The sequence below is a fragment of the Aythya fuligula genome, chromosome 4 (genome assembly GCF_009819795.1).
Source record: "Aythya fuligula isolate bAytFul2 chromosome 4, bAytFul2.pri, whole genome shotgun sequence".
Lineage (NCBI taxonomy): Eukaryota > Metazoa > Chordata > Aves > Anseriformes > Anatidae > Aythya > Aythya fuligula.
This window is the reverse complement of record NC_045562.1, coordinates 13,236,096-13,253,272: the sequence shown is the minus strand read 5'-3', so window position 1 is coordinate 13,253,272 and position 17,177 is coordinate 13,236,096. Positions and strand designations below refer to the sequence as shown.

Sequence of the window (17,177 nt, the reverse complement as noted above, 5' to 3'; positions counted from 1 at the left end):
ACGCTAGATATTCTTAACAGCAAGGTTTGGGTACTTTTCCAAGAGAGGCTAAGCAAATGCTAACATCATTTTGTAGGTAAAACATTCATAGCAACAGCAGCACGCAATATATAACTGACTGTGCCTTCTACATCTTATTCTTGGAGTTCATCGGTGTCACAGATTTCTATTCCTAACGCAAACTCAAATACTGCTGTACCTGGAATTTTAAAATCTCATTCAAGACGAGCAGATTTAATAACTTCTCTGCTTAATTAAAAGAGTTCTTATTTAATAACCTTACAATAAGTTACGTATTGCAACGTGTAATATACCTTTTTTTTTGAGAAATAACACTTTTGATGGTACAAAATGATTTGTCTTGCAAAATTCATCATATAACGGTTTCAGTAATTTAATTCTGCAGTTAGTGTTTTTGCAATCCTTCACCCACTTCTGCTTTCATTCACTGCTGTTTAATCCCACAAGTGCTAATATATGGATAAGACAGCACTGCAATAACTTTAGCTTGCTCTTTTTATCTGAAATGGCTGTATTGCTTTAGGCAATGGACCACTGCATTCCATTTAGACTTCATATATTTTTATTCCTTTCTCTCCCCAGCTTGCCTTATGCTTCCATTCCCCAAATAATTAGCATGATGTAATGTGTGTGTGGTATTGAATAACATTTGAAAGCTCCAGATTAATTGCTAGAGTTAAAACACCTTTCTTTTTTTTTTTTTTTTTTCCCTTTCCATTTTTGTTTTATTTATTTTTATATTTTTTTTTAAAGAAAAGTAAGCTCTGGCATTCACTACACACTGATAAGCAACATTTATCAACCCTAAGGTACCTTTGTTTATTCCTTTTTGGGTGATTTTTAATTGCATTTTCCCACTAGCTCTGAACTTGTTTTCTGGCTGCATATTTTTCCCATGGTACATTTAAGATGCATCTGCTATAATTATTATGATGCAAAGCGCAAGCTTATATGAAAAACAGCTTGTAAATTCTGAGAAGTAACTCTGCAGCAATTACATAGGAAGAATGGCTTATTTAACTATGGGCTTTCTCCCATGGCATGGGAACCTCTGTGTTTTTATAGCATTTAAAAATCGTAATGATCATCTCACTGATACAAGCAATTGATAGATATTTCACATAGACCTCACCCATGTTGAATGCATCTCATAATTTAGCAAAATCTCCACGAGACTGCAATAATCTTCCTATAAAACGAGCCAAATGCACTTCCCAGCTGATGAAAAGAGGGATTTGCTTCCAAATCTTACATTCTCACAAAGAGGTTCCCATTTTCTCAGGAAAATTGTCCAAAAGGGCAAGGACCACTACGGGCCCATAAGGTCAGCCCTTGCTGGGAGGAACCATGGCAAAGTTGTGCTCACAGGTCACCACATGCATGCTGTTCTCTTCCCATGCTACACAGGACCCTGACTTGTGGTGCGTTGCTCTTCCCCACAGCTATACACCCTGACTGTGTGCACAGCAGGCCCTTGGGCTGGGGCACTTTTGCTTACCCTGATGAAATATATTTGTCCTGGTCCTGGAGAAGAATATCTAAGGTAGGATTTTTCTAGGCGTGCCTGTTTTCCATGGCCACGCTTTCCAAAACAAAGTCACTTCCAGGGGGTCTTCTAGGTGCCTCCAAGTCACTGTGCATGTAAATCAAGTCTGCAGGGAGGCTTTCTGTTGGGGTGCATAAGCAAATCCGAGCCCAACGTATTTTAACAGGCAGAAAGCACCTTCAAAAGTAAAATCTCCTCCCCTTGATGGAAGTCCTATTAAGACTGGAATTGATACCAGCAACTTGGTCTCTTGATGCATACCAATAAATCCCTGCCACCCATGGTCAGCCAATGTCATTTTCTGCCCCTCTGGACAAAGACATATTGCTGTGTCACGCTGGGAGCCAGATGGCCATCAATCACCTGCTCAACGGTGCTACCTTCCAACTCCGCCTCGCCACATACGCACTGCTAATAATTAAACCCCAGCCCGCAGCTCCCAGAGCAGCCACCGAGGTCTCCTCAGGAGAACACGCTCTTTTGCCATGCTATCAGGGAGGGAGATCATTCATGACCAGAAATGACACTTGTCAGATTGGTACTGCCTTTTGATTAAGGAGCAGGACTCAGATGTCCACTTGCCACGCCGTGTGGTGCTCAGTCCTGGTAGGTAAGGTTTTGAGAATACTCATTACAGTGAAGAAACTACGGTTCCAAAAACCCATCAAACTCAAGTCAGTAAATTACAGACCTCGATTACAGAAGAAAATTGGTTTTGTGGCAAAATTTCCAGAACACTATTAATTGTGTATATGCCAGTCACATTTAGGGACCCTAGCCACTGATCAGAACGCCACTGTGTGAGGTCCTGCACTAGCACGCAGCATCCTTTCCCCAAGGACTGTCCTATCTCACAGATGACTAAAAAGTCTCTGAGGCAAGGAATGCCTTTTTGTACAAAACACAAGGCAACAAAAAGACAGTAAAGTATGCATGCAAGATATGAGTGTGAGTCAATGGATGACAACAATCCCCATTTATTTTTAAACCACCACCTGGGGTGGTTTTACTCAGCCGGACAGCTAAGCTCCACCACAACCACTCTCTCACTCCCTCTCCTAAAAGGGAAAGGGGGAGAAAATATGAAGAAAAGGCCTCAAGGATTGAGATAAGGACAGGGAGGTCACTCAACAGTTACGTGAAGTTTGGGAAGGGACCTGTTCAGTGCTAGCCCGTATCTGCACCGTGCAGTACAGCTCACGTTCATTCACACCAGTGGAGTGGAAAGCTATCTGCATTTCCCAGGTGCAACCTCTGACTTCGGTGACTCAGGTATATCTGTTCAATCCAGGCAGGCGATAACCAGACAAACATACATTGCTTGTGAAAATTCAAGCAGTTGTGGGAAACTGGCAAAAATGGACTCAGACTGCTCAATACCATTATCCTGTAAGCATGTGCTCTGAATAGGGCATTTCTTCAGACAACCCCCAGGATAATGCCACAGCCATTTGATGACACATCTCCTGGACTGGTAGTGAATCCTGCAGAATACAATGAATATGTCATTCTGCAGCAGCAGATCCATCCTGTCCTTCTCAGCTGGACCCAGCTGTTGTGGCAAATGAGCCGCCAGGCTCTCATTTCTTTTTTTGCAGAGCTTTGGTCATGCATGACAGTGCTTTAATATATATTTTATTGCAGCTCTTCACATTCCTCTTCAGATTATTAAGTGAAACAAAAATATACAAAGGAATGACACTGGAAGACTATTTAAGAAAAGGTCTTTTAAAATTATAATAGCTTTTGTGGTTATGCAGCCATGGAAGTGGCTCTGAAATATTCTGCCTGCACAGAAGCTCCTACAGGATCTATCTCAAAACAGTGAATTCTGCAGTGGTGCCAGGCACACAAAATGGAGACACTACAACACAGAAAATCGTGAAGACAAAGTCCTTCAGGAATCAGGGCTTTCTCTTCTTTCTATATCAGGTGAGATTGTTTTCAATCTCACTCAAGAGTGCCAAGACAGCTCAGGACATGGAGGACTGACTCAACCATTATCCTGTTCTTGAAAATAATCCCAACTGAAAATCCCGTATTTTCAGGAGTAACTTCATTAGCCCCAGTGGGGGTAGTCGTGTGAGAAACCAGCATTACACCACAGACCTAAATGCAGGCAAAGGAACTAACTGCTCATGTAGAAGCCTTGGGTGAATGGACAATCCAGACAGGATGGTATAATAGCTTCCTTTTTATGCATAGCTTGCTGCCACATAGTGAGACACAGAGAACGTATCTTTAGCTGGTGGCTGGAAAAAACGTCTCCACACATGCACCTCACAAATAATTGCAGCATTGTATTTGCCCTGCAAGCAAGGCACCCGACTCACACCCCACAAGGCAGGCTCTGTCTGATCCTGTCCCACTACCAGGAGATGTTCTGGACCAGTAAAGCAAAGGATGTGGTACTAACGGCCAATTCTGTTCACTTGTCTTCTGCAGCTCTGAACTTCCCATGCCAGGAGCTCAGGGCAGCCTTCGCATAGGTGTGACTGTCTCCTTTTTCACTATGTTGCAGAAAGAAGGTTTACGTGAGGTATTTCCCACCATTTGTTGGTGTGAGTTGCCATCACACGGCAATTTCCCTGAGCAGCTGCCCTTTGTGGGGGTCACACACAAATTGTGTTACATTAGCCACTTTTTCTGACCAGTCCATTGGCAGCCTGTGAATTTGCAATGCCTACCTTAACCTCCACGTGTGCCATCAGGACTGCGAAGTTGGTTAGGTGGTTACACGAGCACGTGGTGTGTGTCTTGTTAGTTGTCAGGAGGCGACATCCTTGGGTGGACCAATACCCTGTCATTGTACGCTTGGTATAGCTCCAGAATGAACAGTTTGGATTGAAATTTTCTTCTGACTGCTGCAAGGAAGCAATGAGTAAATGCAGTAAAATGATAGGGTTTCAGAGATTTCTAAATGCTTTCTTTCTTTCTTTATTTTTTCCCAGAGGCATTTTGTAACTCTTACCCTTTAATTTTAGATAAATAATCAGCAATGACTTAGATGTCAAGTATTACTTGTCGACACCAGAGAAAGTTAGGTTGTTGCTGCTCTGTTTGCTAATGCAAACTTAGTTCTTTGTTCTTGATTAATTTCAGACATAGACTAAATTCAGCTCTAAAAACCAGATTGCTTCATTTGCATTGCAGAGCAGAGAAATTAATTGCTTTAAGCAATCAACTTTTGCAATGACTGTGCTTGGCTAATAGGACTAGCTGTCCTCTTTCACTGTAATTCCACTTTCCTCTAATATCCCCTGCCACCATGATAAAATAACATTATGGCCCATTCTAATATATTGTTAGTTTTTAATTACAGAATGACGTGTGTCAGCAACTGAGCAATGGACATCAGCTCAAAGTAGACTTTCGTTACTTTTATTAATGCAATGTAAAAGAGACATTCACCATAAATAACACAAAGTGCAGAGGAAAAAATGTATAATTCTAAATCTAATCAAGGTCTGCTGGGGGCCTCAGATCAGCCAACTTTTGTGGCACTTTGTTTTAGAAATTGAAAAGAAAAAATAAAAAGCTTTTCAAACTCACTCACCTTGATATGCTTGACAGTAAACACCACGGGATCAGCTAGGTAAACCTTATTGCTGAACTCTTTGTTTATTGCTGCCGTGATGACAGGTGAGTTGACAATGACGGAGTGATTAGTCGACATTGCTTCTGTTCCTAATTTCATGCTGGCATTCTCCGTGGAGAGATAGGTGCCCAGGTTGTTGTACAGCACAAAGGCCACCCTGATTTCACCTAGAAGGGGAGGGAGAAGTTCGATATCCAGGTCATCGCACTAGGTTTTGTTTTAGACAACAAACCTTTTCTCTGAACCAACTTTAAAACTTTTTTTGAGAAAACATTGAAAGGACCAAGATGTGGCATATGGAAATTCACCTTCTCGTGCCTATTCCAATGAGCACCATGAGGTGCAAGAGGACGTCCAAGGATGAGAAGAGCAGAAGCAAAGGTGGGCTTATTTTTGGCATAAGTGGGAGTAATGGGCTCCAGGGAAAAGAGGCCAGGTGGCCCATTTCCCATCTGACATAACACTATTCTCTGGCAATGTTTGGGAAACATATTTCATTCCGGTCTGCCATGGAGATGCCATATAATATAATATATAATATATGCATAATATAATTTAGTCTAGTGCAAAGTCCTTTAATACATTAAGACAACCTCAGAAAGTGTGGGGTCAAATCTGGGAAAAGAAATCCAAAACTTTCCAACACACTTCCAATCTCACATGAAGGATAAAACAGAAATTGCAGAAATTTGCCAATCTGATAGCTCCTCTTTCCATAAAAATCCACCTGCAGGGAGCCTGCAGAAAAAAACCCACAACATACAACCAACCGTTTTTTTTAAGCTGAGACCATCCAGTTTGCCTTCAGTTTTGCACATTATTTCACAGACTACAAATAAGAACCAAATGTGATTAGTTTGCCTTATAAATATTAGCTGTGGGTAAGCATCTTTTGTTTCACCCCAGCTTCTGCAGAAGGTGAAACACTGATGACGCTGGGCCCTTCCCAACCTAAATCCTATGACAATTTTATTCCCAGGTCTTTGGCAATCCCTGCATGGGTGTAAAGCTGGTACAAATTGATGGGAGTCTCCTGATTTGACCAGAACTCCACTGATATCATGCTCAGAAATACAGACTCTCCCTTCCCTGCTGCCAACAAAACTTCTCTTTCTCTGTTTTTTTTTTTTTTTTTTTTTTTTTTTTTTTTTTTTTTTTTTTTTATTTAATCTACTCCGAAGTCCACTAGTGGAGTGAAATACACATCCCACTGCAATTTTGCTACTCATCTTGGGTTTTACGCCAACTCTAAATGAAACTTTCCTCTTTAAATCATACATACAAAAGTACCAAATCCCATCAAGGAATTCTATGGCAAAGCTCTCTTTCTGAACCGCCAGACCAAATTATTCTCTCAAAAATTGTCAGAAATTTTGGCAGTTTTAATGCAACTGGTCTGGCTGTAATAATGTCCTATCATTCTATGCTTTGCCTACAGTGATCAAAGTCTGTAGTAGAGTGCTTTCCCCTTACGCACAGGTTAATGTTGAAAAGACAGCCCCCATAGAATGCACACTCCTTGCAGAGTGGTAAAGCACCCAAACAAAGTACAAGCTTTAAAGGAACGCATAAATAGGAGCATGTCAGGCCCATTAGTAGAAAGCCTGGCACTTTGAAGTTGGTCTACAGTGGGGCTGGAGAAATCAACAAATGTGTCTGTTCAAATTCCTGATCTGGAAATAAATGACTTGGCAGCTTGAAGACAGCTCACGTACAACATCATCTTTAATTTATGGTATATCAAGAGCTTCATAAGCTACAGAGAGAGAGGCACTGAAGATTTAGACTCTTAACAGTTAATCAACCTTTCCTGCTACACTGGCTCATTACTAATATTTGGTACTATTATTTCTTCCCTCTTTTTTCAGATACTTGCAGAGTGCCCCACTGTACTCAAAAAAGCCTCTTATCCTGTACAAAGGCTCCCACTGCAGACAATAGTAGTTAAAAGGACTTTTCTGGACTCAGCACAGTGCCCCAACAGAAACATCATTTAGGGATCTTGTGCATTTTTACCAGCACATAATGCTTTTGAAGGCTGTCAGTCACTCGGCAAAACAATACATTCCTTGTCAGCCAGCTTAGCATGCAGTTAAGGGCTTGGGAAGCTGGCATTAACATTAATGTAAATATTAACACAGTGATTAATGCTATGCTCACAATTGGTTAAACACAAAACAATGTTTACAAGCTGTTCATAAACAATGCCTTAAGCATGACTGATTCGGAAAGCCAGCATGGCCAGAGGTTCTGGACCTACCATTTCGACCATTTTGTTTCAAGGTATTTGCTGACAGCTGAATGGCGCTACCATGGCCCAGGTTCTGGGGAAACTTCAGATCTTCCAGATTTCCATCTGTGCTCAGCCTCGCAACCTCCAGCTCTGTATGCAAAAGAGACCAACAGTAAGAAAAATCACTACTGAAACAATCCTCTGCGCAATACTTTGAAGTTACAAAATGGTGCTCCAGACCACCTGAAAGCAGAGGAATCAAGTTACAGTGTTTCACACTAGACTCTGTTTGGACTCCTATTTCTTTTTAAATCTCTGCCCTGAAGAAGTTTTAAATTTAATTAAAAAAAAAAGCAAATAAATTCTACTCTCTGTGGAACACAAAAGACAACCAGTTCTTGTAAACAAGAACCTCAGGATATTAAGGACAATGGTTAAAATGAAAATCTGAAAATGTTACTTCTTTGCCACTGGCGATTGCTACTTTCTGTAAATGTTATCAGTGCTCAGGATCTGTATTCATAGAAAAAGAAAGAAGAGTTGTTCTCATTTTACATATGCACAGTGGGAGTGCTGGTGCTTTCCATCATGCTTGTTTTTTAATTAAAATCAACAATCAGCCAAATAAAGACACAAATTTGTATGAAATGAAACACAATTGCATTACAGTGAACCATCTCCCTGTGAAGCGATGCTCTCATTGCCCTAGTAGATATTTTGCACTTAAAGCCAGGAGTAATAAAGGCAGCTTAGGTGTTCATTTTCCATGGGATTTCAAGGGTAGAGAGTTGCCTTATTCCTTTAGGCTCTTCTGGAAAGATTTCTAAGTCTTCCAGACAAAATGCCAAGCCACATCTAACAGATTGCTCTCCAGTTAATGTATGGCCAAGACAGAAACCAGGCTCCCCAGCCCTTTCTCTCCTTCTGGCTGCTCTCAGTATTTATGGGCTCTGCTTCTTACGGATATTGTCGGTGTTTTCCCGGACGATGTCTGTCTTCAGCAGGTTATCGGCCAGCACGAAGGCACTGTCCTCCACGGTGTCGAGTAACTTGGTGGCTGCTCGCTGCTGTTCACTTGCGTTGAGGTCCCTCCATGCATTCAGAGCCTGTGGCTGCAGGAGGTTGTTCACCGTCTCCACCATGGCCTGCAAGGGAGAGGAGCTGAGTAAGAAAGGACTTTAGCAAACCTAAAGTCAAGACCTCTGACATGCACTCATTTCCCTCCTCCACACACATTAGTCTATAGGGACAGGGCAACATCTCCTCTCCCTGACCATCAGGGCAGCCTAAAATGGAGTTAGTTATCATTTATTGCATTAGACACGAGAAGGAGAGGTCTTGATTTTATTCTAATGCAGGCTGTGCTCAGATTAAGAAGGAATTAAGAACTAGGGGTGGCAGAGTAGGGGTGGAGAAATCCCTAAGGAAACGTGCATGAAAATATATTTCAAAACCCATTCGTGAAGCAGGTTGCTGCTATCGGCTGCACCAGAATTCGGAAGCAGGGCTGGGGCACTCATGGAAGCTATTCAGGAACTATCTGCATGGGTTAGGCTCGATAGAGAACACTTCCCATCACATAACCTCTGTCAGGCTGTCACGGCGATGCAGAGATAGTTGAGTTACGCCGCTTCATCCAGAGAACCAGCAGGTGCCCCCACAGAGACTTTGATAAGCCGTGACATTTCAAATTGCTCCGTTCAGGAAGGAGCCGGCCCCACACTAACAACCTCAGGACCTCCTGTGGTGCACCTTGCGCCCCGGGCTGCCCTGCACAAAGAGCCTTCCCATGGAGAGCTTCCCACGGGTTAATCTAAGAGCACATCCAGGGTCACACGGAACCACGCCGGCCTTGTGATCGCTAAATTACAGCGCTAGAGGCCTACCCAACCTGAAGGTTTCGCTCAGCCTTAGACCTCTGCTTAGTAACTAAGCAGAACCGACTCAGCTGTCTTACAGGCAAGGATTTTCGGTGAGACCAGCCACACCAGCTGGTGAAACTGATAGTGCGGAGATAAATAATATACTTTGACAGTGTTTTGTTCTGCTGGTTAGTGTCTAGCTATGAGGCAGGCCTGCCCCACAAAGAAACACCTCCATTACCATCTATCGCTGACTACAGAATCCAACCTGCCCTTTGAGATGAAGGTGCCATTCTCAACAATTTTCTGCGTGTTGAAAGCGCAGTCATCAAACCCATACCTCTGATCTTCAAAGCAAAGATATTCCCATGGGATTTCTACATGTTGCAAGCCTAAAGTACCCTCCATGGCTCACTTTAATGAAAATACTTCAGTATTTACTCCTGACTGTTCTCCAGCAGAATTCTAAGGAAGAGCCTTACAATAGTAACACATGGCACAAATGCCTCATTACTCTCTCCATCTACCTGAAAGGAAGGTGTAGGGAGCTGGGGGTTAGCCCCTTCTCACAGATAACTAGTAACAGGACTAGAGGGAATGGCCTCAAGTTGCCCCAGGGGAGGTTCAGGTTGGAAATGAGGAGACGTTTCTTCTCAGAAAGAGCAGTCAGGCACTGGGACGGGTTGCCCAGGGAGGTGGTGGAGTCACCGTCCCTGGGGGTGTTCAAGAAAAAGTGGGACATGGTGCTTGGGGACATGGCTTAGTGGGTGACAGTGATGGTAGGGGGATGGTTGGACCAAATGATCTTGGAGATCTTTTCCAACCTTAGTGATTCTATGATTCCCAGTGCAAGGCATGCTGATATCAACTCTAGGTCACACTGAACCAGAATTGTATTTTATTGTTATCTCCATGTGACCTTCAAGAATTGTCAATTACAACAAGGTTCAAGGAGAAGCAAGGACATCTAGACCTGCCACTGCTAGTGCTTTTAATCCCAGCAAAGACGTTTCACTTAGATAATGCCATGTGCATCCTAATCTTAAATGTCCTTCAGGTTGGATGTTTCTCATATCACCACAGCTCCTGTTGGAAGACAGAGGCAGAATCAGGCACCCTGACAGTAAAAAGCCCCTACTCTCCAACCTAATTAATGACAACTTAACTCAGTTGCTTTTCTGACAAATCTCTCCTTTACCTTCAGCAGATCTTTCCCTCCCTGGAAGCTATTGCCCTGGTCCTGTGATTAATAGACAACATTTCTCCTGAGCCTCACAGCTTGGTTTCCGAAGTATAAAGTAGTCAATGCTTCCATCACTGAAGCAAACTGAAATGGCAGAAAATCTCTTCCTTTATTGCCACTGCAAAAATCTTTTTCTTGTAAAGCTTTTACATTCCAGAGCTGGGATCCTGTTCTCATTTGCTGTTAAGCAGAAATTACTAACCATACATCAATTTCTTAAACTAATTATTAAACTAATTTTCCTAAGTAGTCTAAAAATTATCTTAACAAATGTGGTGTGTGCACAGAAAAAACAGGTTAGCAACTTCAACAGCCAAAAAGAAATACTAAAAAAACATTGCGTTTAAGTGTGGGGTTTTTTTTCAGCATTTTAAAATCTTGAAGCCTAATCGCTGTAGCTCTTAATAAAATTCAGTAGTTTACTTTTGTAGCTTATCTCCTTTCAGGCAAAAAGGAGGTGTTATTCTTTCACAGTCACCAAAAAAATCAACTATTTTGCTGTGCTGGCTCTACACAACATGGAGTTTTCTCACAAAGAACTTATATTCCTTGAAAGCAGAAAATAAGGATTTTTCTCACCTTTCAATATTACTGTGCAGACTACAATTTGCCTTACTTCTATTTAGCTCAGTTGTTAATAGCGTTTTTAAATCTCTGCTAAAACAACATGCTTTCATCAATATCTGAGTGGTGGAAATAGTCTTTGCAGCAGATCTAGCTCCTGGCTGTGGATGGAAAGGCAATGCTTATTTGTCTAAATATGAAACAGATGATGACATATTTGTGTTATGGTTAAACTTATGCTGCAAAGATATTTCCCCAGGAAAAAAAATAATTAGCATTTATTTATTAACAAAGCATTGTGCATGTATGCATACAAAGCTTGACAGAGAACCTTGGTTAGATTCCTCCTGCAAAATGTGTGCTCTCCAACCAATGGGCATCGTGATGCTGAGCATCCTCTAGAAATGACTAAACTTGAAATCAGCTACATCATATCACTTTGGATCCTGGGTCTGACACTAAAACTCTGGAAAGATTTCCAAGGACTTTGGTTCGGGTCCTTAGCAGAGATCTGAGTGAAGTTAGTAGACTGTCATCACTGGCATTACAACCAAGATGAATTTAGTCCATAGCTTTTCCCAGAGGGTCAATCCCCTCACCTGCCTCAGTGCATTAATCAAGTGTTCCCCGCATTATATTTCTGAGTGCAGCACTTCATTATGGCTGAGTGCTGCAGGCTGAAGCCAAGGAGATGAGGTGCTAATGAAATGTTTGCATTTTGGACATGAGCTGAGGTAGGTGTTTAAATGAAACAAAACAGCTGTTAAAGCAACAGTGTCTCTTGAGACAGAGATGCCAACTGGGAAAAGTTGGGCAGGGAACCAGGAACTGAGGAAAGTCAGGCACATGGGACAAGTACTTGCCTGTGTCTTTGCATTTAAGCTGAGGCTTTGTGGTTTAGGTGGGTTTGGCACCAACTCCAATGACTTTGTGGTCTGATGAAGCTCCAGCATAGGAGCAGCAGTGCCAGTCTTCCAGCAAAGCCTCTCAGTGACCAGCAGAAGGGTTAGCCCTGACAGATGACCTTTGAAATGAAGAAAGCATGAGACAGGTCTGCTAGGGAGCTGATGACTTGTTGGGTTTTATCTGAGACCCTTGGTGATGGTGATAAAGGTGGGTATTTTCAGAGGGAGCTAAGGAAGTTTTGACTCAGTTCCATCCCACCTCGCTTCAAGAATTTAACATGCAGCACAGTCAGGAGCCCAGAAGCTCTCTAGTGTCTCTTCCCAGTCAAAGTAGAAGGAAGGATCATCTTCATATAGGTACCCAAAAACACGTGAGTTTAATCCTGTCCCTGAAAGACACAAAACCTATTTAAGGGTTCTGCATGAACCCTTACTGAAGACCTTGTCCCTGCTTCCCAAGCTGAAGGTATTCCACTGTTGTATTTTTCTTCTCTCCCCTGTCTTATTCCTCTTCCAAAAGCAGCTCAACTAGATGAACAACTTCCAAGTGAGCCAAAGCACTCTTGTGAGCCTCATGGACTCCAACATAACTCTATGTCCCCTACAGCACAGCACAAAACCAATGCCAAGGTTGCAGAGGCTTTAAGAATGAACAGCATATGCACATATATGCCCAGGGAGAAGGACAAAAGTAACTTAAATGACATCAAGGGAGTGCTTTCAAAAGGCATAGCTTGCTTGTTTGCAGCCTTAAAGTACGGATAAATGAGGGAAAAAGAGCACCAAGAAAGAAGACGTCCCATCTGTTTTTTTATCCTGAGATCTGTAGGTGTAGCTGTATGCTGACTACGGTATCAGGGTACCTACACAATCACTGAATGCTAAACCCCCTTAATGCAAGCCCGTACAGAACAACCATTCTGGGTCTGATGACAGGTCCAATGAGTCTAATATTCTGTCTCCAACAGTGGCTTCAACTGGACATTAAGAAAAGAGTAATGCCAAGAGTGGAAGATAAATCCCAGGATGGCGATTCCTTTCATTAGGTGGCTATACAGCCTCACAGAGTATACATTCAATGTAAATAAATGTTAATAAATTACACAGGGAGATTTTTTTTTTTCCCAGATAAGGGCATATGCTCATGGTTTCTTGATTTTGTCCCGAGGTTACAATACAGAAACAACATGTAAGACTTCCTTCTCAAACACTTATAAATTGGTATTAAAAGCTGCGTTGTCAAAAGGGCAACTAATTAGGAGTCTCACAGTAATTACACATCACTAAAAGGCTGATCATATATGTCCCATTGATTTCCTCTGTGACAGCTGCCTCATTGCATAAAACTGAATTTTGCATGTTGATTTATTTTTATCTTCTCCCCCTCTAGAAATGCCTGGCAAGAATATCTGTCTATGTGACACATGGTTTAAACCTACAGGATAGTACATACCCAGCGACACCACATCCCTTTGTTTGTCTCTCACCATAACAACACCTAAAGCATTGCTGTTTGACAAAAGTAGGCTCTGTAATGTAAAATCTGTCTTCAGCTGGGAATTGAACCTCAAAATTACCAAGAGATGTCAGGCCTGCTAATCTCATTGCCGATTTTGGACCAGAGCTCGTTGTGCTGTGCTTAAGCAACTCTCCTGGTGCTAGGTCCTAAAGGTGTTAGATCCTAAATGTTTATAGTTCATTTTAGCCTTTCACTAAGCAGCTGATGGAAGAATGCAAACCCCAATGAATTTAGGACTGGAGTACATTTTCAAGGGTGTGTGAGAAAATATTGCTTCGTGCCAAGTGAATACCAGCAAGCCCTACAGGGAACGCTGGTTGAGCGCCTCTGCTCAGTAATTTTCAAATTCACGGGTTGTCCTTCCTTACAAAACAGCACCTCCTTAAGATGAGACTGGAAACAGTATAAATTATTTTGCATGCACCTTATATCAAAGTCTAAGCTCCTGTAGCGGCACTGGGTGAAAAGGACAGTGGCATATGGCATTAATGCACCACTTTTGCAATGACATTTCTACTAAAACTATGTGCTTTTTATAACTTATAAAACCCTATCTCACACTGCTAACACTCGTCTTCCTTGACCTAACAGGAATACTTGATGCAATGCACTTTGAAAAATTAGTACAGAAGGAGCTCCGTCAACAAAGCTGTGCTTTGCATTGATAGACTGAAATCATGGCTGGTGCATGAAAAAAAAAAAAAAAAAAAAAAGCAGTGCTTGTACAGCTGCCCCTGCACAAAAGGTGTTTGTTGGTACAGCTTCGCTAAGAAAGGTTTGCTCACTCTTTCCTAGAACAGTGGTGCTAAGACCATATAGGGCAATCACATAGATGCAGCCTTTGGCTGTGCTTACAGGTTGAGGTTCTGGTCCTGCTTGAGGCCTCTGGGTACTACTCCAAAACAAGTGCATCGTCATCTTTATTCAAAGCATGCAAAAAATGTTATTAGCCCACTTTTTAATAGCAGCTTGAGATTTTATGGTAAATCGGTGGAGAAAAAAAAGCATGAAAACCCTTTCAGGTCTAAAGTGCACAGTGAAAATGAAAAACACTTCAGAGAGTAGACGCACTGAAATGCGGATATGGTTCAATGATTGCAATATTGTGCTCTTTTTTCCCTTCTTTCTACTAGAAACTAGTAGTACTTTAAAAGAGCTTACCTGCCTCCTTGCTCAAGAATAGCTCATTTTTGTCTGTATTCATATGAAACACCCAGTGCCAAAATAACCCCTTTTTTAAAGCTATCAATATTTGCAAGACTCCAAACTAATTAAGTTAAAGGCACAATCGATGATATTGAAGACAAGTTCCTCTGGAAGCTGTGCAATTGTTGCCTCTGGCCCTAAAAAGTACCAGTACCAGAGAAGCTCCCATTAACTCTGAATATACCTGGTATAGCCAAAATGGGCACTCCAGATAAGAAGATGGGGATGAAAGCCTGGATTTGGGCATGTGAGGAGAGCTGGTTCTGGTAAGATAATTGCACTGAAAGGGACCAGCTCATGAAATGATGGACTTCAGAACAGCACCCCAATCCCTCTACAGCAGGGTCACCAATCATACCGAAACAGTTGTCTGCTATGTAGGACTTAGGTCAAAAATAGAAGCACACGTTATTTCCTCAGTTCCCTAAACAAGAAAAGGGTCTTTTTGGCTAAACGATGGCATTACATCCTGTTTCTTAGCTGAGATGGGCATTCAAATATGTCTGACAAGGCTCTTCACCTTTGCATCTTTTTTTCTTGTCATTTATTATTCCAAATTAAAATTAGTCTCTGGTCAAAGCATAAATAAGCACACTGGAGACAATTCCTTACGGGGAAGCCCAGCCAATGTCTAAGGCTTTTTGCAAAGCAATTTGGTCATACGAAAACAACAGCAATAATCACTGAAATGGATAGACACATATTTAGATTGAATCTATCTGAACCGTGGTTAAAAATTAAAATCATTAGAATACCTACTGCTAATCTCCACATCTGCCTTCAAGACTTACCCAGAAACACCAGTCCATGTCTAATACCAGAGGAGGTGACTGGCAACTGATGGTATCAGTTTTGGCAAACTGAACCAAAACCCACGATTACTACTCACGGTGAAGGCAGGTAGAGATCTTCAACTGGCCTTGCAGAGGAATTTCCAAAATGACTCCATAGATTCAGGGTATAGGTTTTCAAGAAAGAGCATGCAATCTCCTCTTTTAAATGCTACAGAAAATGTGTCTGCTCCAGGCACAGGAACTGTACCGAATCAGAAAGAGCCTGAATTTCAGCGGCGCTGAGAACTCACTGCAGTGGGAATAAAGGCACTGACCTTTATTACAATTAGGCCATCTACAAAAGCTTTCTTATGGAATTAATGGTCTTGCACTAGGCATGCAAGGTTTGCAATCTTGGCCTTGAACTACCAGTAATCTCCTAGTGGGAGCACAAAAAAAAAAATAAAATAAAATAGGAGATCTAAGAAATAAAAGGTGGTTACAAATTACAGGGTATGGTTTTTTACTTTGCTTAGTATATGAGGAAGAATATTTTAAGGTCAGAAGGCATCTGTAGGACTGAAATAAAAGCAATTGATTGGGAAGAAGGAAATAACATATGATCTATTTCATCTAATGAGATCTTCCCTGGAGAATAAGCTGAAAACTGCATTTATGAATCATCTGTATTTGCTGCCCTACTGTTTGGGATTTGAGACTATACAAGCAACTGCTAGACTAATTACACCGGGGAAGTGACTAAAGATGTAGAAAAAAAAAAGAAAATGGCTTGCAAACAATAAGTGCTTCTTTGATGGAATATCCATAGCCTTCAAGGGAACTCCTAGGGTGGCCATGAGATTCTTCTTTTCTCCCAGTGGTCCAAATTAAAGGGACATCCCCCACTGGCCTCTACAGTAACTCGTATTGAGACTTTTTCCTGTGCCACCAGGTTTAAGGGCTGAGTCAGCCTAAAGCAGAAAGTGAGCACACAGTAACACAGAAAACATATTTTTTTTTCAGTTTTGCTGTGTTACATGTGACAGTATCATCATATATGTAGCTTAGCTGTAGGTAAAGGAACTCGTGGTCATATTCCTTTTTAATATTTACGTGAAGAATTTGGGATTCCAGCCACAAACCCAAGGCTGCGGCTTTGATCCTCCTCTCCCCTAACAACAGGCTCAGTGCAGCAGAAACACGCGGGGTGGGGATTTATATTTTTGCTCTTACTGACACAAATCAAGTGCAGGTTTATCAAGCTGTGAAGTATATTAAGTTCACAGAGTTTTAACAAAAGGGCTACCAACCCACAGAACCCTGCTGTGAGTCACACTTCTTTCAGATGTCCTTTTAATTATATTAAATGAAAGTTTGGGGCACTTTGATGCTTAGGGGCAAACATCTAGCTATCTTGAAAAAGCTGCTGAAAGTACTCCCCATAGCTATAGCTAATATCCTACATTGTATGCACACTGCTAACCAATTTATTCCAGCCACTTTAACAACGATACCTCTCCTGACAGGCCACGCAGAATAGCATCAGGAGTTGAGCAAGGCACAAATCATTAGAGGACTCTGAAAGTTGTTTGACACGCACCGTGGAGCTCTTTGTCATACAGCCAATTAAGTGACCAAACAAGGAACTCGAAAATCCTCATTAATTTGCCCCTTTCTCTATAAATGGAGGTTAGAGTCTTTCTTGTT

The 17,177-nt window shown here is 41.8% G+C and overlaps 1 protein-coding gene across 16 annotated transcripts in view; it reads right to left on the bottom strand.

The window, feature by feature from the left end:
- ADGRL3 (adhesion G protein-coupled receptor L3) overlaps positions 1–17,177 on the bottom strand; it is a 509,872-nt gene that overhangs the window by 71,186 nt on the left and 421,509 nt on the right. For 15 of the 16 annotated variants that reach the window (XM_032186442.1, XM_032186447.1, XM_032186430.1 and 12 more), the window contains 4 exons: positions 8,360–8,543; positions 7,426–7,548; positions 5,124–5,332; positions 4,255–4,431 (listed from right to left, as the gene is read on the bottom strand). In XM_032186442.1, the coding sequence (XP_032042333.1) occupies positions 4,255–4,431; positions 5,124–5,332; positions 7,426–7,548; positions 8,360–8,543 (693 nt within the window). The remainder of the gene's footprint in view (positions 1–4,254; positions 4,432–5,123; positions 5,333–7,425; positions 7,549–8,359; positions 8,544–17,177) is intronic. The other variant, XM_032186431.1, reaches the window with a different exon arrangement.